This window comes from Otolemur garnettii, unplaced genomic scaffold (assembly GCF_000181295.1).
Source record: "Otolemur garnettii isolate 467f Iridium unplaced genomic scaffold, OtoGar3 scaffold00041, whole genome shotgun sequence".
NCBI lineage: Eukaryota > Metazoa > Chordata > Mammalia > Primates > Galagidae > Otolemur > Otolemur garnettii.
In genome coordinates, this window is record NW_003852436.1 from 8,165,596 (window position 1) to 8,186,391 (window position 20,796).

The 20,796-nt window shown below is 40.1% G+C and overlaps 1 protein-coding gene across 3 annotated transcripts in view; it reads right to left on the reverse strand.

The window, feature by feature from the left end:
* Nucleotides 1-20,796, reverse strand: part of NR3C2 (nuclear receptor subfamily 3 group C member 2) — a 335,410-nt gene that overhangs the window by 144,457 nt on the left and 170,157 nt on the right. For all 3 annotated transcript variants that reach the window (XM_023513433.1, XM_023513434.1, XM_023513432.1), the window contains exon 3: nucleotides 19,723-19,862. In XM_023513433.1, the coding sequence (XP_023369201.1) occupies nucleotides 19,723-19,862 (140 nt within the window). The remainder of the gene's footprint in view (nucleotides 1-19,722; nucleotides 19,863-20,796) is intronic.

Here is a 20,796-nt window from a genome sequence, read left to right on the forward strand (position 1 = left end):
CACACATACACACACACGCGCGTGCATTGGTGCGTGTGCTGGGGGGCAAAAGAGGTAAATAGTGCACAGAGGTAAATATTTTAAATTTCCTAATAGTCACATTAAAAAGTAAAAGTAAACAGGTGAAATTACAGTATCTTTAACCCTATGTAGCCAGACTATTACCAATGCAAGACATAATTGGTAACAAATTATTAGAGATACTTTATATTTTTTTCATAAAGGTTTATATTTTATGATAATATAAAGTGTGTATTTTGCACTCAGAATTCATCTGTTGGACTAGCCATATTTCAAGTGTTCAAAACCCACTAGTCTACCGTATTGGATAGTGCGGGTGGAGTATTTCACAGAATATTCCATCTGCCTTATATGATAAGGCCATCAGAACATACGGAAGTTTTTCTCACGGCAGAAGCAGCTAACCTAGGACTGCAGGAGGTTTCCACTGCTAGGAGACGCTAGTTTAGTCAGGTTCAAGCCAGAATCCTCAGGGGCAGAGGAGGAAATGTACAGAGAGACACACTGGGTTGGGGTGAGGTGGAGCGGCAGGAGATGATGGACCTAAAACTTATCCATCCCCATCACAGGGACAGAGCTGGTCCTGATGTAGTGTCTGCTGAGCACCACTTTCAAAAATATTTTTTCCATTCACTACAATTATTTAAGAACGAAGGCCCAGGAACAAAGCCACAGATCCTCTCGCCCTTGCTGAACAGAGACGGCCTTAGTTCATTCCCTTGCCTATAAAATGGGAGGACGCTCAGAGCTGCCTAGTGCTGTGTGTGCCTGGCAGAGTGGGTCCTCGGGAACTGGTCTCATTTCCTCTGAATTTATTGTTAGGATGAAGTGATGTATACCTCTGGAACTATAAAGTGTAAAAATCATTCCATGGCTGGCTTCCAAATGCCTTTAGGCAGCAGTACAAGCCAACCTCTTTACAGGGCCTTTGAGGTCCCGCCTGAGCTGGCCCCACCCACCTCTCCGCCCTAACCTCAGTTCACCGCCCTTGCACCCACTCTCCGGCCACACGGGCTGCCGCCTATCCTCCGTCATCCAGTCCCCCTCCTGCCCAGGCCCTCTTGACTGCACCCAGGGCACACTCTGAGCTCTCCTCCATCCCATACTCCAAGTTAGTTCTCTACCCAGGCATCTCCAGGCCATACTGACAAACACAACACCCCCCACCCCCGGCTTAATATTCTACTTTATCAATCTTTTCATTCCTTCTTGAATTTCCCTATCCACTTATTGTAAATTCCTCACTAGAACTTATTCTCTGTGAGCAGAGTGGTACCCTCTGCCCTCAATGTTGAAAACAGCACCTGGTGCCCAAGAGATGTTCAATAAATATTTCATGATTATGTGAGTAAAGGGATGCCATTAAGCAGATTTTCATCATTGAATTCCCACAGCAAATCAAACCTTAAGGAGGTTTTCAAATAAAAAAAAAAATATATATATATATATATATGAAATTATGCTAAGGAAAATAAGCCAGTCAAAAAAGGACAAATAATGTATGATTCCACTTACATCAATATCTAGAGTAGTCAAATTCCAGGCACAGAAGGCAGAATGACGGATGCCAGGGGCTGGGAGAGGCGGAATCGGGACGTAGTATTTAATGGGTCCAGGGCTCCAGTTTTGTGGGATGAAAAATGTTCTGGAGCTGGATGGTGGTGATAGCTGCACGACAGTGTGAATGTACTCAGTGCCACTGAATTGTGTGCTTAAAAACGGTTAAGATGATAAATTTTATGTGGTGTGTATTTTTTTTCTTTTTTTTTTTATTGAATGGTAACTGTGTGTGTGGTGTATATTTTACCACCATTTAAAGGCTGTGACAACGATATGCACTTATCAACCTGGCGTGCAGTAAAAAGCATGGCAGCACCTGTTACAGTGGGAATGAGGAAAGGTCCTGAGAAGATATACTGCTGGTATAAAAATTTGGAGTTTTCTTTTTTTCTTTTTCTTTTTTTTTTTTTTTGAGACAGAGTATCAAGCTGTTGCCCTGGGTAGGGGGCTGTGGTGTCACAGCTCCCAGCAACTTCAAACTCTTGGGCTTAAGTGATTCTCTTAAGCCTCCCAAGTAGCTGGGACTCCAGACACCTGCCACAACGCCCGGCTATTTTATTTGCTGCAGTTGTCATTGTTGTTTTAGCTGGCCTGGGCTGGGTTGGAACCCGCCCAGCCTCGGTACATGTGGCCGGCGCCCTACTCACTGAGCTACAGGTGCGGCCTGGATCATTATTTCTTAGAGTTAACACCTTAGTCTAGCAACCTATCAAATGCAATAAGAATGTGCATATATATAAAGCATCTTCTGAGAAGCACTCTCCACTGGACTGAATTGTGTGTGGGAAAGGTCCATAACACATATATTTTTATTCTCAGGGGCCCTGAATTTACTGGCAAAAAGCACCACAATTAACTCTCATATCATGATCTGTTATGCTTAATGGATTAGTATTTTCTTATATCAGCAGGGGAAAGACTACAGATTTGAAAACTGGTTAACCAATGCAGGGTTATCATCACATTGATAACCTTTAGGATGAGAGGTTTAAAAATCTGTTTAGATGAGAGGTTTAAAAATCTGTTATAAAGAGAAACAGTTTGTACGTATAAGAAACTGAGGTATGAGAGAGTGAAGTGCTATCACATTAAACTTTAAACATTTAATTTTCTAACAGACTCAAATGTCAAAAATCAAAAATTTTATGTGTACTCAATAAGATTAACTTAAAGCATAAAGAAATACCATTAATCTAATTCTAATCAAAGTAGGGCATTAATTGGTTGCAAGAAAGTTGCCATTTTAGGTGGCAAGATTTCTTTATACTTTCAGGGTTTTTTTTTTCCTTTTAAATCTTAATAAAATAGGTAGGTGGCAATAAAGGCTCCTACCTTTAACTTTGGGAGAGACAGTCATGTGATAAATAGGACTTCCTCCGGTACCACTCATATGATAGTTACTGTTACAAAAACCAATTCAGACCAAGGGTAATTTTACTTTAACTGCCTCAATGATTAGTCTTTAAAAGGATTTCCAGTATGCAGTTAGTATGTTGTCTGGGTCTTATCTGAGACTAGACTTCCCTGGGTCTCAAAGGGCTCCATGGCATTTCCTTAGATATTGAGGACTAACATATAGTTTATACCACTTGAAGATTCATTTATATAATTTTCATATTAATGGCTACAGATTTCCACAGGGCCTTCTTTAAATGGGGTACTCTCAAAATAGCTTGACCTGCTGCCATTCCCTAACAAAGAAATAGGCAATGACAAGTTCATAGACTGCAAATGGGGAACCTTCTGATATCCTGCCATACCATAGAGGGTCTGGCACTCTCGGAAAGCAAATCTTATCTGATGATTTCAACATCGCGCCAAGTATGACTTCGGTGCCACTTTATTAAACAAAAGTACTGTAGGATGACTGCCATAATTTCTGCATCTGATAAGTTTCCCGTGCTTACATCATTTACAAGAGGCACTATGTACAGTTACCAAGACAGGCTGGGTTGAGCAACAATGGTTTATGTGAGAGTGAGTTTATATCACAGTAAATTCTGGCTAATGTGTACCAGCAGGGCCGGCTCACGCACAGGTGGAGCTGGCAGTTAACTCCTGGTGAAACGACCCCTTCAACAGATGGTGTGGACTGTCCTGTCCTGAGACTTTATGGACTGCCTTTTGTTTAAAAAGCCAGTGACATAAACGCCATCCACATAAACAGTACTCTCTTAATCTTAGTTTACATACTGGTGTCTAAAGGGTCAGCTATAGGTTTTTTGTTTTTTTGTTTTTGCATTTAAATTTTTTTAAATTTCATTAAACCACAGCTGTCAATATGGGGTACAAATTGTATATGAAACCAGCTATAGGTTTTAGTGTGATAGCAGTGTATATTCCAAGTAGTTTCAAGGAAAACTACTAAAAACATTTTTAAAAAAGTTTTTTCAGACAATGTAAATTAATGGCTTTTACAATTTTTAACCCAGGGGCTCTCCTTCCTTCTACTTTTCTCCAATATGCCACACTCAAAATTGTAGCTACTGGGTCAAGGTACAGCTTTGAAGTCAAGATTCAGGTTTGAATCTAAGATGTATCATTTATTAGCGGTGAAATCTTGCCTACATCACTTCCCAACAAGTATTAACGGAAGAACCTCATGTTACCACTGTTATTTCTGTATCCAAAGGAACAAACATGAGTTTCACCATGCACTGTTTTCCAAGAGCAAGCCATAGATTTTTACGCTGGCAGCCTTAACTTAACATGAGGCTACCAGTGTAATTTGGTTACTAAAGACCTGATCTTGACTAGAGAAGAACTGCCTGATATTTTTCAATCAATTATTACATTCCCTTCCCTTTCTTCTAAAGTTTTTAAAAGGATACTTTCATATTAGGTGTGCACAGTCATAATTGTGGTAACATTGTTTCAAGTTAGAATTTAAATCACTCCTTTTAGAAAAATTACAGTTTAGGACTTTGATCTGTGCCCATATCTAATATCACGCAGTGAATCTCTTCTGCAAAATGCTACTATAGCTTTTAATGTCATCCATCAGCTTATTTGATAATAAAACAGAACTATTTGAACAATTGGAAAAGCTGCTTGCCATAGGTTTTCAATATCAAAGTGTTTTTTTTTTCCTCACCAGGGTTCACAGATGACCCTTATTGGTTTCAAATATACATTTTTATAGTTAGTGCTTGTGGGGGGCCAGGGGGTGTTAGAATCTGACATACAAAATTATCGTTCCCCTGACATTTTATATACCATTCCATCAGGTAACCACTTGGAAAGCTTTGCAACTATATGGTATATGTCCAGTTTGACAAGCAGTAAGAGCACTGTGAACAGCTGCCATTTATTTCATGCCCACAGGGTGCCAGGGACATGGCACACATCATCTCCAATCACTGAAATGCCATGATAAACCATGTAGCACCTAATCTTAATTTTACAGTTAAGAACGAGGGAGAGGCCAGGTATCTTGCCTGAGGTTTTAGAGCCAATAGTGTTATACAGAGAAATAAAATAAGGGTCAGTTTGAAGTTAAAGACCTGTATGCAATGCCCAGCTCTGTCCTTCACCATGTGACTATGGACAAATTGCTTCCTTTCTCTAATTTCCTCACAAAAAATTAGAACACCATTCGACTCTTACAGAAATCATACAGAAATACGTGGAACCACAGAATATCCATTTTGGTGCCTGGCTCAAAACACCATTTCATAAATGTTATCTATGATGAATACTATAAATGATGGTGCCGGAATTTGAACACAGCTTCCAGAGGATATGATTCTGATTATAACCCAGTGCATCTAAACTTAATCATCAGAGAAATGCAAATCAAAACCACTTTGAGATATCATCTAACTCCAGTAAGATTAGCTCACATCACAAAATCCCAAAACCAGAGATGCTGGCATGGATGTGGAGAAAAGGGAACACTTCTGCACTGCTGGTGGGAATGCAAACTAATCTGTTGCTTTTGGAAAGACGTTTGGAGAACACTTAGGGATCTAAAAATAGATCTGCTGTTCAATCCTGAAATTCTTCTACTGGGTATATATCCAGAAGACCAAAAATCATTTTATAACAGATATTTGCACCAGAATGTTTATTGCAGCCCAATTTATAATTGCTAAGTCATGGAAGAAGCCCAAGTACCCACTGACCCATGAATGGATTAATAAATTGTGGTATATGAACACCATGGAATATTATGCAGCCTTAAAAGAGATGGAGACTTTACTTCTTTCATGTTTAAATGGATGGAGCTCAAACGTATTTTTCTTAGCAAAGTATCTCAAGAATGGAAGAAAAAGTATCCAATGTACTCAGCCCTACTATGAAACCAATTTATAAGCACCCACACTTCCATATGAAAGCTGTAACCCAACTACAACCCAAGATGAAGGGGAAAGAGGAGGGGGAGGTGAGGATGGGGGGAGAATGGGGGGAGGGAGGGTAATTGGTGGGACCACACCTATGGTGCATTTTACAATAGTATATGTTAAATCTATTAAGTGTAGAACATAAATGTCTTAACACAATAACTAAGAAAATGTGGTGAGGTTATGTTAACCAGTTTGATGAAAGTATTTCAAAATGTATATAAAACCAGCACATTGTACCCCATAATTGCATTAATGTACACAGCTATGACTTAATAAAAAAATTATAAATGTATCTAAAAAAAATAATAAAAAGACAAATGGCCTAATTAAAAAAAATAAAAATAAAAAATAAACTGAATCTAGAAAATGAAACACTATCGCCTTGTCTCAATTACAATTAAAGAAAAAGCATATGTCAAAAAAGTCTAAACATTAAGCTTTATTAGACTGAATCTAAAATATTATCTTCCACGAAAATTTTGAATGAAGAGAAGGAAGCATGATCTACTTTATAGATGACAGAATTATGATACGATTTTAGTATAATCGTAAACAGTGGGAAGACTACTTAGCCTATGATTTACCTGCGTGATATAAAAGAAATCCTTGCCTGGGATTAATTTCCCATTGATTTCTTAATGATCCATTCAGTAAGAATGAGGGGAAACAACCAACAAGTTCTAGATACCTAAATGTAAGAAAATGGTTGCTGTCCCCTGGTCAGAGGATATGAAGGAAATCAGGAGGCCCTTTCCAAGTGTCTCCATGAGGCAATTTCTAATTTAACGAAGACTGATCTACAACGGGCAGCACGATTACATCTCAGGCACACAATTTTCCTCATGATAAGATTCTCCTCAGTACTTGTGTTTCTTAGACCACCAAAATAATCCAAACCACCTCTAAAACATAGGAGAATGGAGTCATAATGCAGTTCCTAACGGAAAAATGGTTGACATGGCAAACATGTTTACTCACTTCCCAACCTGAATCTAAAACATATTTCAGTAATTATAAAAACTATTTCATAAGGAGTAAAGAATTTAAAAAAATTCTTCATTGAAGGTATCCCCTGCGTAAGTATCCGGAACCACATTCTTCTTCTAGCGATCAACTGAGGATCTTCGAATAAATCCTCATCAGATGTGTGAAGAACGTATTTAATTTTAAAATTTTAAAGGGCAAGTTATTTGAAGAAATTCGATATCCAGAACCATTTTATAATGGTATTTTGTAAGGATGACTCGTCCTCTCTTAGGAAAATGGTGATTTTTATTAATGTGTAATACCGTTCTTTTTATTAGTATTCCTTCTTAAAACATAAGTTCAGGTAGTAAGAAAAAAAAAAAGTAAAATTGAGACTTACGTAATGGTGAGTTACGGTAAAGACAAAACAGAAAGCCCGCTGCTCTGTTTTCCTCCATAAAGGAAGAAACGTCCTTTCACATTTCACTTCCATGTGCCCCCTCACTGCAGAAACTATGCATCTGCTCAATTTTTCAAGTAATTTTTAAGAAGCAATAATTTTTTAACTTTTACACAGATTGTGTTAATGGCTCAATAGAGGATAATTTTTCCACTAAAGTAACTTTTTTTGTTCACATTTCCTCCCTGCGGGTCATTACTATAAATTTTAACTCAGCCTGATAAAGAAAATAGCTATCAGTATCTGAAAACTTCAATTTTCTGCCTAGTGAACTGAGTTCAACAGGGAGAAACGCTGTAAAAAGGGAACTCTTTCCTGGATTCATGTGATGTTTGTACAATTTGCACTGCTCCACTGAAAAAGACAAAGTTCATTGCTAAGGCTCTACACAATTATTCTGCTTTTAAGGCAATTTTCAAGAAATAGTAGAGGGATTTAAAAAAAATACATGCACATTGCTGAGCATGAGGTCAACATGGTATGTGGGGTCCCTTCCATGTGCATTAATGGGAACAAACTGTGGCCCAGGCCCAGTGCTGAGCGCGGTCACCACTGGCCGGATGCTGCTGAACTGAATGGGTGCGCCTGCCTCGGGGCTGCAGGCACCGTGCACAGGCGGTGTGCTTCCTCTCGCCATAACTGAGGTATCTCACATGGGCTTCAGCCCTGTTCGTATCTTGAGTTGTCCCAGGTCTTCTTAGCACCTGTTTCTGGCTTGATTCTAAGTTCTGAACCTGGTTTTGCCTGTTTCAACAGGATTTGACCTTAGTCACTTTTACAGATCTGTCTTGGGAGGTGCAGCTATTTTCATGATTCAGAGATGCAACATAAATACTTTGAATTTTAAGTGTCACCAAATATAACAACTTAAGATCATTAAATAAATCCTAATCAGATGTATCACAAAGTACATTTAATTTGCAAAATTAAAAGGAAAGGTTGTCTGAAGGACATTTTGATTTAATTTCACTTAGGAATGGCATTTCTATTACAATTTCTTTAGTCTTTAAAAACACTGGTTTTAAGATGTCTAATAAATAGCTACTCACACTCTTACCATTCTAGTTCTTTTTAGAAAGGAATTTCAGTTTATATTAGACAGTAAAAACAAAACAATTAGTATTTATATAATCCTAGCAATATCAAATTGCTGAGTCCGGTTCAACTGGGAAAATGCTGGGCTGCAGGCCGGATGAAAAGCGATCAACATAAACTAATTCTGCAATGGTTTTCCAATTAAGTTGTTCAGCGGGAGTGGGAGGGTAAAGAATGCAATATGTTTTAGAAATCTTGGTACAGTTAATTAAAGGGAAAAAATGGAAATAAAAACAAGTTGTGATCCTCCAAATTGTTTAACATGTAGAAAGAGTGTGAAAACTATCTTTGTTCTTTGTCTGATTCTGCATCGAGGCATATCCATTTAAATCCTGGTCTTCAATGCAAAGGCTTTCCTCCCACGGCCCTTTGTCCCAACGCTCATCATCAGTCCAGATCTCCCTAAACCACTGACAGGGAGGTCAAACTCCACACCTCACCTAAAGGAATACGTGCTTTTCTACAATTCTTAATTTTTCCCCTTTAAGTCAAACATTTAACAGCTACAATTTAAAAAGGCCACATTTTATTGAGAAACAAGGTACATGAATTAAATTACTTCCTAAGAAGAAAATTCTATTTCAAAGGAAGGTTTACAAAGCAATCCTATATTATTTCTAAAGCAGTTTAAACATAATGTGTACAAATTTTATCTTCTGAACTCAGAAACAGGCAGGGCAGATATTGAGATTTTCTTTTGTGTATAGAAGAGGAAACAGACGTTTGGTTATTCGCTCCGACTCCGAGTGGGCGGTGCTGTTCTGTATCCCTCTACATAAAAATGATACTGGAATTCACGCTGGTAACGCCTTTCTCATACAGCTTCTTCCTGGAGATCCTCAGAATCAAGGTTCAAATTGTTGGGGGATAGCCAAGTCCTTGTTACTCAAATATCAGTAAGTGGTCAGTGAGGCTTTTAAATGTAGTATGAATCTCCAAACTAACATTCTGGTTCTTCCTCCCTAATTGGAGGGATAAAAATACAACGTAATAAGAAAAGATTAAAAGGAAGGAGTATTTGTTGCTTTTTTTTCTTCCCAAATTCTGTCCTTATTCTACTAAAACGAATAAACCAAAGAGCTTAATGAGCCTGTACTGAATCTAAAGTGCTGTGTGCTAAGTATGAATTTATATGAAACTTCCTGAAAACCTTAGCTAATCTGCTATAAGTGACTTTTCCTTCTTGTTAATAATTATGATGACCTTTCAGCTCCATAGCCTTTCATATTTTTGCCTTATTTCACATTTTTACTGTAAGAGAAGTAAACAAAACATCTTTATAAAGATGCATTACACTGTCAAATGTCAGTGATATAAGGGAGCCAAAGACTCCGCTAAAGACACTGAGACTCCACAGAGTTAGTTTAAGACTAAGGGCCTTGCACCTGTAAGGAGAAACCATGGTTCTCACTCTTCCTGAGGGCTCGCTCTTTGCTATGTGAGGTATAAGAGTTCCCTGTTAATTAGCAAGGGGACACGCAGAGGAAGGCGATGTTTTTGTAAATGTAACCGTGTAGTCGACAAGTGCAGAGAGCTAACATTTATTAAAGAGCTTCAAACAGGACCAACCTGAAGGTGAAATGGAAACCATCTGCATTGTTTCGTGCGAGTGCAAACATCCTTCTTTGGTGCCGACCCATCCTCTTGATGTGGATTTGGTTTATAACATGGAAAAGCTGTGCGAGACAGAATGCCAGCACGGGCACAGATAATTTTATGATCATTTCAGGTGGCTCTGAAGTCTTCTTGGACATTCATCTGGTGTTGCCCCTGCTCTTTTGCTCCAGAATGGCTATTGCTGAGTGAGGTGGGGCAAAGCTCTGGAAAATGTGTGCATGTATGTCACATGTATCTGCTCATTTCTAGAAGAATCGATATCAGCTTCTCTCTCTTTCCCATTTAAGAAGTTAAGATAGGTAGTTAAGTGTAGACACTGAGGAATAAGGTTAAAAGAAAAAACTTACTATACTACATATGTATATCTTTAAGGAACAAAATATCACATGAAAAATTTGGGGAGCTTGAAAGCTGTTATCTTTTACTATTTGCTACAGATTTTTTTCTGCCTTCCCAGTCATTATTAAGTTTATACTGTGGCTCCCTATGGTGCTGTAAGCTGCTCAAATCATCACTGAGTACCTTGAATTCTGGGAGTAACAACAGTGTGTGATTCCCTTCAACCATCACTACATCAAACAACTCTGTTCCACTGGTGCTGAGGGCCCGATATCTTTGCCAGGCTTTCAGTCTCATTGTGTACCCTTCCCATGCACTGCACCCAATGGCCTCAGCAGCTATTAACATTTGGCTATCTGAGCTGAGCCCCTGCAAACTGCCTAATACCTAACTACGTAGTTTCTGTTAAAACTCCAAGAAAGTATCTCCAGAAAAAGAATAAATTCATTCAGAATCTTGTGTCTCTGTTTTTCCTTTCCTAGTTACCTGGACTGTTTCACCCCTTTCGGGGAACTCATCTTGAAAGCCTCAACAGTGCTTAGTCTACTAATCGACCCTATTCATCAAGCACTGCCTTCTAAGGGTCTCTCAGATCTGTCTTCAGTCCCCAGAGGGTATCTACCACCCAGCCCTGACGACGCTGCCTTCTCACCTCCCAGGTCAGGCCTTCTGCTAGACTTAGCCAGTTCTAGCTGTGGGCAGGCCCTTTTTGCTTCCCTTAGCCACAATCCATCCAAGTTGTCATCTCTCCTAGGTCAGACCCTCCACAAGCCACTGCACAGCACCAATGAACAAAACCTCCTAAGCCACTATGCTGGGTTTTTTCTACAGTGAAGAACTTTATGGAAAGACTTCCCATGTTTGTGATAAAGGCTGAGATCTCTCACTCAAGCCTTAGGGACTTCCACCATCTGACTCCACGGGCCTTGCTCAGTCTCTTCCTGCCCACCCTCTGAGCAGGGACCTCTCCAGCCAGGCCATGCTTTCAGGGAGCTGGGTCTGCTGGAGCGGGTGTCCCCAGGCTCCAGCTGCCGTCTTCCCAAAACGCCACGTCAACCTAAATGCCTACTCTTCCTTCAAGGGTTTGACTTTGGCATTTGATTGCAGTCAACTTACTAATTTCCATTTTGGGGGTCAAATCATTATCAAGAATATGAAATTGCATGAGTTCTAGGCTCCTAATGATACCCCGGGTACAAGTTCTCTGAGAGCCACTTCACGTCCTACGACTCCTGGTGTGATTTGGAGCCACTGGGGATGAACCAGACGTTAAAGAGCGAAAGAGACGCAGCTTTCAGCTCTGTGTGAGGAAGACCATCCTCCCAACGGTTCTCCAAGCCCGACAGGCTACATGTAATTTTTATCACACACAGGAAATGAAACACAGGAAGATAAAAGTTTTAAATAAAGCTTTAAGATTAATATCAAGATGTTAAAGAGGTACTTCAGGATAGTAATGGTAATTTTTTAAAAATATGAAGTTCATTCCTTAAGGAAAAAATGGAGGTTACCTAATTTTTTTCCCATTAGGGCAACAGAAATTCAAATTAGACTTTCAACTTAGAATGAGTAAGAGTTAATTATTTAGAGTATATCAAGACAACTGTTATATTAGAATGTGCTCTTCCTAGGTATTCTAAAAGCCAGAGCTGTTGCCGTACTTTTCAATACATAAAATAGTCAGGATCTGCTGTAACTCTGTGAGAGGCAATACAGTTTATGTGTTGGGCACATGGAGTTGGAGTGCCTGGGCTGCCTGTGTGTTCAAATCTCAGCTCTGGCCAGGCACAGTGGCTCATGTCTATAATCCTAGCATTCAGGGAGATTGAGGTGGGAGGATCACTTGAACTCAGGAGTTCAAGACCAGCCTGAGCAAGAGGGAGATCTTGTCTCTACTAAAAAGAGTAAATTAGCTGGACACTGTGGCAAGTGCCTGTAGGCACAGCTACTTAGGAGTTTAAGACAGGAGGATCACTTGAACCCAGGAGTTTGAGGCTGCTGTGAGCTAGGCTGATGCCACTGCACTGTAGTCTGGATAACAGAGTGAAACCCTGTCTCATTGAAAGAAAAAATATCCCAGCTCTGCCTTTTCCTTTTAACTGGGTGTCCTTGGACAAGTTACTTCCTGTATTCATGTCTCAGTGGACTGATCTCTAATATAAGAATGGATAATAATCCAATCTCTTTCATAGGATTATTATGAGAATTAAAATGAGAATTTTACACTGAAGTTCTTGGCATAACAGTCACAGCATAAATATTTCATAAACATTTATTTTTAAGAGTTGAAGGACCATCCTGAAAGCCTTGTTAAAAAGTAGTCAGTGTTCTTCCTATCACAACAGTTTCTTAGGGAGCTCAGGTTCAAAGATACCACCTTTCCAAATGCAACACAACTTTGATTTGGGAAGGCTGTTTATGGGGAATAAATGTGATAAAATACGGATAACTTGGCACAGCGCCTAGCACCTGGAGCATGCTCAATAGCTTTCCTAACAGGAGCAGGTGGGACACAGAACAAGGTACTTTTTTCAGAACTGAGGCTTAAACATAAAAACCAAAACCATTAGTATGGATGAGAGTTACTTTTTCAATCTCAGGTTACGATGGAAAGAGCAGGCATATTAAAACCCAAGCAGCTCGTGAAATTTTTCTTAGGAACAGGAAATTTCCTAAACTAGTTTGTAAGAACGTCATAAGTCAGGTGACTCCCTGCTGTCTTGGGGTGGGTGCTGGACAGCTGAGAGCCGAGTAAGGGACTGGCCTCTATAAAGGCCTGGGGGCGTAACAGTCCCTCATTGTCCCCATTCCTGGCTCTGTTTTGACTTCTTGCTCTCACCTGCCCTTTCTCCTGCTCTTTGTTTCACTTATTTTAAATTTCATTGGTATTCCGGGAAATCTGTGAGCTGCCTTGGGTTTTATCTCTGGAACAACACAGGTTATAAACAAACACATAAACATGGAGAATAATTTCAAAAATTATATACTGAGCTCCTGACTTGGACCACTGAAATTTGCCCTGTCAAGTGCACCTTGCTTTGGACTTTCAATCTATAAGAAGCTCACTTTGGATAATGCTAATTTACTTTTGGTGCACATGTCCCTATTTCTAATCCTTTTCTTTTCTTTTCTTTTTTTTTTTTTTTTTGAGACAGAGCCTTAACCTATCCCCCTGGGTAGAGTGCCATGGCATCACAACTCACAGCAACCTCCAATTCCTGGGCTCAAGCGAGTCTCCTGCCTCAGCCTCCCAAGTAGCTGGGACCACAGGTACCTGCCACAATGCCCAGCTATTTTTTGGTTGCAGCCGTCATTGTTTTGGCAGGCCCGGGCTGATTCGAATCCGCCACCTTAGGTGTATGTGGCTGGCGCCTTAGCCACTTGAGCCACAGGCACCGAGCTCTAATTATTTTCTGATAAATTACTTGGATATATTTTCTACTTCAGAGAGACAAGTAAATGGCACAGTGACAGAAACCAGGGCGAACCCCACATACATATTTCAGTCATTACGACACAACCGAGCAGTGTGCGGCCTGAGCACCTGCTGCAGTGGGGCACGGTGCTGCCCTGGTCAGCAGACTCCGTCTCCTCCAAGGCAAGTCCGGTTTCAGGCTCTGGACTGGCTGAGGTTCAGTAATAATCACAGTGTTCGTGATAAGAACCACAACTGGGACTGAAAGCTGCAGATTCCATAAAGTCTGAAGTTCACCAAGATGGTGAATAGACAGTAAGTAACTGAGACTTTTCTGTGTGCACCTGGAGGTCTGCTCTGCCTTAGGGTGGATCAGTTTCCACCCTGGGCCTCGTCTTCTCCCTTAGCCTCAGTTTCTATCACGTCACATCTCAAACTTTACCTAGTGGTAAACAAACTCTCTTCTGGTGCCCTGTGCTGTCAGCCTGCACTTACTCCTGCTGAGCACTACCAGTTCTCGTCTTCCCAGATTCCTTGTGTGGGTCAATTCTTTCCGGAGCCTTCCCTGACCTATCAGGGTAGCCTAAATGCCGTGGCTCTGTGTGTTACCATAGCAACCAACCGAAAGGCCATAAACTTCTGGGCAAACATTTGCCATTAACATTAAAGCCTTACGCTTATGTAAGGAGGAAAAGAATGTTCATAAAAATCATAGATATGTGTATAACCTACTGGACAGGTATTTATTTAAGCTCTTATAGTAAATAACTAGAGTCAGATTACCTGTTCCTAATTTCTGGTAAATGGGGGTGGGGAGGAACACCTCCATTTAATCTTTAAAGTATTTCATGAGAAAACTGAGCCAGAGCCATTCCTGGTTTCCTACCTCTGACACAGGAGGTATTACAGCAGTGACATTGGACTTGGATGCCCGCTAGCTTCCTGCACATGGTTCCTGGGAGCATGAGGGCTTGTCTTAGATCATTATCTGAAGACAGTCAATAACTATACAATAAGTTATTCCCATGCTTTGTTGTTTTCTGAATTGCCTGATTTAGCTGTGCCCAGTAAATTGAAGTTCTCTGTTCTGTAGTGTAAGTGCACATCCCCCCACCACCCAGTGTGTGCCTCCACTTGCTCACACCTGGGTGCTCTTCTCTCCTGCTCCTGAGCACGGCAGACGCACAGAGCACTGCTGGGGACCTGAGTTCTAACACAGGGAGGCACACGCCTTTCTGCACCTGTCCAGTCTACTCATCAATTTCAAAGAAGCAAAGACATTAACTATGAATCAACCATCATGTTTCTTTAAAAACATTTTCTCTCACAGACTAATCAATTGATACACTTACAGATTTTTTAAAGGTATGCTATGAAATACACATAAAAAGAACAAAGTACTTATTCACAGGCTTGGTTGTTTTAAAACACTGCACATTTGAAAAATCTCAAGATTAACCTGCCATTTTATCTTTTAAATAATTCCATTTCTAGAAACAGACATACATCTCTTCTTTCAAGGGAGAAATCTGAGTGTGGAAACTGGTACCATACAATTCGACTGACCTTCCCACCTTATGGACTCTTCAGCCTAACAGGGCTGCTTGCAAAAATATAAATCCAGTTGACTTCACATAATAATGAACTCTCTTCCTTCCTCTTTTACAGCCTTATAACCACTGAGTGATTTGTGGTAGCTGTGTCTTCCAGGCACTGTGTATAGACTGGAGATCTGAGGAGGAAATTAGGTTCTAAAACAATGTGCTGAATCCAGCCAGCTCTGTTCACTGAAGGAGCAAGGAAAAAATGCAGATGAGATGAAACTAATAGCATTTTACAGTTGGAAAGAGACTGAGATAGCAAAAACTCTGACTAGAATTGGAAATTACAGATTCTTGGGCAAGTTTCATTGACGATAATTCACTGGTTTGGTTGGGAAGTTATTTAACCTCGATTGCGTTTAAGTCCCACAGGTACATTCATGTGTACATTCAAACATTTACTCAATGGCTATTAACTACCTACAGCCTTGCTAGGTTCTGGAGACAAGACTCTTTCCTGCCCTAAGGACTTCTAACAGAGGAGCCCAAAGCCAAGTTCACGGCTCCAAACATACTCTCAACTGTGCTACTCCCAAGGTGGGACTGCCCCAGGCAGCCACGGCAGCTCATTACAGGAGTCAATCTCAATAGTTCAGTCCACATCGGAAAAGCTCCCCCAAGAACTTGACATAGACCTCCAATCTGCCTGTCCCCCTACCATCCTTTGAGTACTGCTAGTCTAGAAGGATCTCACCACCTCAAAGGGCAGCTCCAGAGACCAAATATATTACAAGAAAACGAAGATCTAATGAAAAAAATGAAGAGCTGAAAAATGAAGCACTAAGATAACAAGGGGATGGTAACATTGACATTAATTCTCTGCACAGACCTTGCCGGAGAATTTTAGCGTAGGTTCCTAAAAGGACTAACGACTTTGATGTCACTCTATAATCTAGAATGTCTGCATAAACACTACGGTTTTGTGTAACTTTCAATAGCAACATTAAGGGTGGACCAAGAAACCGGAGGCCCACTAAGTTAAATACTTTGCCTAATCTCACGCCTGCTGAGTGGGGTCAGAAATTACAGCTGACTCTTCTGACTCTAGAGACTGTCTGGTTTCCACCGCAAAATAGAATCCTGTTTGAAAAATTATTTTTCTTTTTAAGACAGAAAAGTCCTGAAATCCTTCAAGGCAAATAAGTGATTCACATTTTAAAATAAAATTATAAACTTTCATTTGCAGGGAACAACAATATGGCTGTTCACTGACGTTACTGGCACATAAAAGGCATTCTGAGAGAGAGTTCTAAGTGCTTTCATGGTAAATGTTTAAGAAGAAAATAATAAGCACACAGACACAGCCCATTAAATAGAACGTAAATAAGATAATTTATATTTCAGAAATAATTTCTAGTCTCCATGCGTAGTCACCACTGAGCTATGATGGGAAGCTTGATGTGCTCTCGAGTGGAAAGCCTTAAGGCAGTGAACTCAGAGGGCAGGTAGCTGGGTTTTTCCTCCGTCTGTTCTCTAGGGACCATCTCTATGCTCCGTCCCTAGTGCTGTCCTTTCCCTTCAGTTATGAACTCCCCTCATCCCAGCTCCCTCTATCCACTGTACTCCAGATTCTCTGTTACTGCAATCGAAGGAGGAGCTTAGGGATATCAAGGAACATTAGAAAACGAAGTTAATAATCACTTAAATGTTTCCATCTGTGTATGTATGCATATACACAGTCACATACACACACCGAGCAGAGTGCTGAACAATGTCTTTTCGGGGCTTAGATCACTTCCTTCACTAGGATCAAGAAAAGGTTCTACATAGAGGGTAGAATTTTCAGAGTTCTAGGTAGAACTCTAGAACTGATACGGTAAGGTGAAAAGAACAGATTACGAGATTTAGAGTTAAGACATCAGGCTGGGGCCAGATTTGGAGTCATGAGACTTTAGTACGGATTTAAGTTTGACCTTATGATTTGGAATAGACTGGTTGACTAGGTCTGATTCTAAATGTCAACATCAGGAAAAGGAGAATGAAAATAACACACGTAGGCCGTGATTTTGTGCCATGAGTATTCCAAATTCTATCAAGTATTGTAAAAATAATCTCTTATTCAAAAAGTTCTGATACAAAGATAGCTAGATTGCTCACATATTTCCATTCTCTGTCTCACACACATGTGCATGCATAGGATAAAAGTGCAAACACATAGAAAATGTAAAAATATAAAGACAAGTCTTCATTCTCACAAAGTTTAAATTTATAGCCTCTTTTGTACAGTTGAATCATAAAATTCTAATTCTCAAATAAATAGGGAACAAAGTATGTTACTAAAAGTCTCACAAGGCATTCAGCAGGTTTCATTATCCACTGACTGGTTTTCCAATGAAATGGAAGCTTTTCTGTATTTATTTATACTGGAATTACAAAAATAATCAGTTCCTCAGGTACTTTCACAGAAACTAAATAAATATCAATTAAAAAAAAACCTAAGTGAGAACTTCTACAAAAATCTTTGCTTTAATAGCGGAAAAGGCAGATCCTGCAAATGGCTAAAATGTGGGTTCTGATGTCAGGCTAACCCATGGCAGGGCCAGCAGAGGCTTCTGCTGTCCACTCAAAATGTCTTTCCCTACGTCACTTTATTTTCACATACCTCTTAGGTTATTCACTCATTAGTGAGCTTAGGAGGAGCTCTGAGATCAGAAAGACACCAGATGTGAATTTCACCAAGTTTTACTGCGCCAATGGCATGATTCAGGAAAGAGATAAGGGATGGAGGGGAAAAGAAAAGTCTTAAAAACATAAACCAGTGTCACTACTGGGCCTACTTATGACTTTCTCATGTTCTGAAAATTGGTCCTCTGGTCACAGAACCCATATTTTGCTCAGGGGAAACACCCTTCCCCTTTTTTGGTCTAGAAGGTTCTGTCGTCAAACTCCAGCCAGAGCCCACCTATCTGACCACTGTGTTTCCCAGCCACAGAGACTGGAGCAGAGGTGGGTATATGAACCCAGTTCAGTCTGAAGAGATTCCGGTGGGGGTTTTAGGAACAGAAACCCTCTGTTTAATGAGCCCAGGAGCTGACTCAGCACAATGAGAAAGCACGTGTGAGAGCGGAGTCAGAGCATGTGATGGGCAGAGTGGGACTGACTGCTCCTGGCCTGGAGAAAGGCCACGGCTCACCTGAAGCCCAGTCTGCTCTAGGGCTTTGCAGGAGCTGGGCTGATGATTTTCTGCTCGTGCTTAAGCCAGGCTCTGGAATTTTCTATCACTTGTAACCAAGAGCCTCAGACAGAATTACTGAGTTACTCTTGTAAGTTCAATGCTGGGTTTCAGGACTACTAAAATATCAATGGTATAAATAATGTAAAATGATGTAACAGCAATTAAATAATGCAGAATCTGTCCCATGAGCAAAGAAATAAATGCTTGGTTAGCCTTTCATCTCACAACTAAAGATAATACCTTATGTCCCTGGGAAAACAAAGGGGAGACTTCAGGTCACTTATGTTTAAGTTTCTGAAGCACCAATTCACCCCTCAGAGAATTTTCCTAAGATATAAACCTTAGGGGGCTCCTCAATGAATGAATCTAAGTGTTAACTGCACGACAATTCTTTTATTGATAGCAAAAATTCTATGGAATTTTTTTACTTTCACCATGGTTTTCAACATCAATAAAACCATTTGGCCTAAGTTTGACGTTAATGAACTGCTTATAAGCGAGGTAGGGAAAGGCTAACACAAACCAAAGGCTATTCCTCCTTAATAATTACTTAGAAGCAAAAGTGAGCCTATACAAATATATATGGTGAATCTCAGTCAAAATTTTCATTTAATATATGTTTGTAAACCTTCAGTAGGAATAAAGGCAGGACCTGAAGTCTGAAGTAGCTGGTAAATAAAATTATCCTGCACAGGATAGACTTGATCCTGATAGAAATGTTTTAAAATCTTCCACGAACATATATTTATATAGACACACAGAAAAGGAAGAGATGATGCATTCAGTGTGTGTGCCTAGTCAGATGACATAAATTAAATTTACAATGGTACAGAATGATTTTTCTAAGTCTCACTAAAAACCAAACTATAACAAACAAACAACAGCAACAAGAAAATAATTTTTGACCAGTTGATCCTTGCTCACAATACCAAGTTTTGCTCATGAAATATTTCTTGGTGGAAAAATCTTCAGATGATTTTTAGAGAAGGCACTAATACTATTTATCACCAAAAGATGCCATCAAAAATATTTTGGAAGAATTCCCAATGATGCCATAGCGTTAGCTGTGCACATACACTACATACTAGGAAAAAGCGTGTAAAAGGAACACCCACATGAACATTTACCTTCCACTGCTCTTTTGAAGAAAACTTTGCAGCTGCCACAGGTTACTACCCCATAGTGACATCCCGAAGCCTCATCCCCACACACCAAACATATTTTGGAAGGTCTTGAGGATCCAGTAGAGACACTTCGCAAAGTAGAGCTGGGGAGAGAAATTGAGATTTAAATAACTACACTGTAATGGCACATTTAATATGCTGTACAGCTTAGCTCAAAATTTGTCAATCATCACGGTTCCATACATGAATTCAGTATGCAGTGGTCATATACACTATGATTCAGCAAAAGGAAGGTCAACTCCTATCACTGGTGTATCACAGAATATCAAGACTATTATGCAGTAAGACATAATGACTTATAAGCATTTTTCCTTCTTCTCTTATTTTTGAGAAAGCTGACCAAAACCTTGCCATGTTATTTGCACCCCAGGTGGGCAGTCAGAAAACTCTTGACCAGGTCATCAAAGAAGTGTCTGCTGTGCTTTTGTTTTTCTGCACAGAGCTGTTACAGTTCTTTTCAACACTCTTCGCTTCCACTCAGATAACATATCTCAGTTATGCTGGATTTAAAAAAAAAAACTTCCTTGGGCCAGGTGCGGTGGCTCATGCCTGTGATCCTAGCACTCTGGGAGGCCAAGGCAGGTACATTGCCTGAGCTCAGGAGTTCGAGACCAGCCTGAGTAAGAGCGAGACCCCACCTCTAAAAATAGCCAAGTGTCGTGGTGGGCACCTGTAGTCCCAGCTACTCGCGAGTCTGAAGCAAGAGGCTTGAGCCCAAAGAGTTGGAAGTTTCTGTGAGCTATGATGCCACAGCACTCTACTGAGGGCAACATAATAAAACTCTGTCTCAAAAAACCCCCCAAAACTTCCCCTTCCAAAACAACCCACTCTTAAACTTTTTTCTTGCCTCACCTGCCAGCCATTTTCTACCTCCATGCAATGGAATTTTTTCAGGTTACTTTATGTAGGTTTGTTCACATTATTTCATTTTGCTTATTAATTTGAAGGGACTCAGTCAATAGCAAAACAAAAAGTCAAATACAGTGAGCATCTTAGGTAGCTTTCACGATAAGAAAC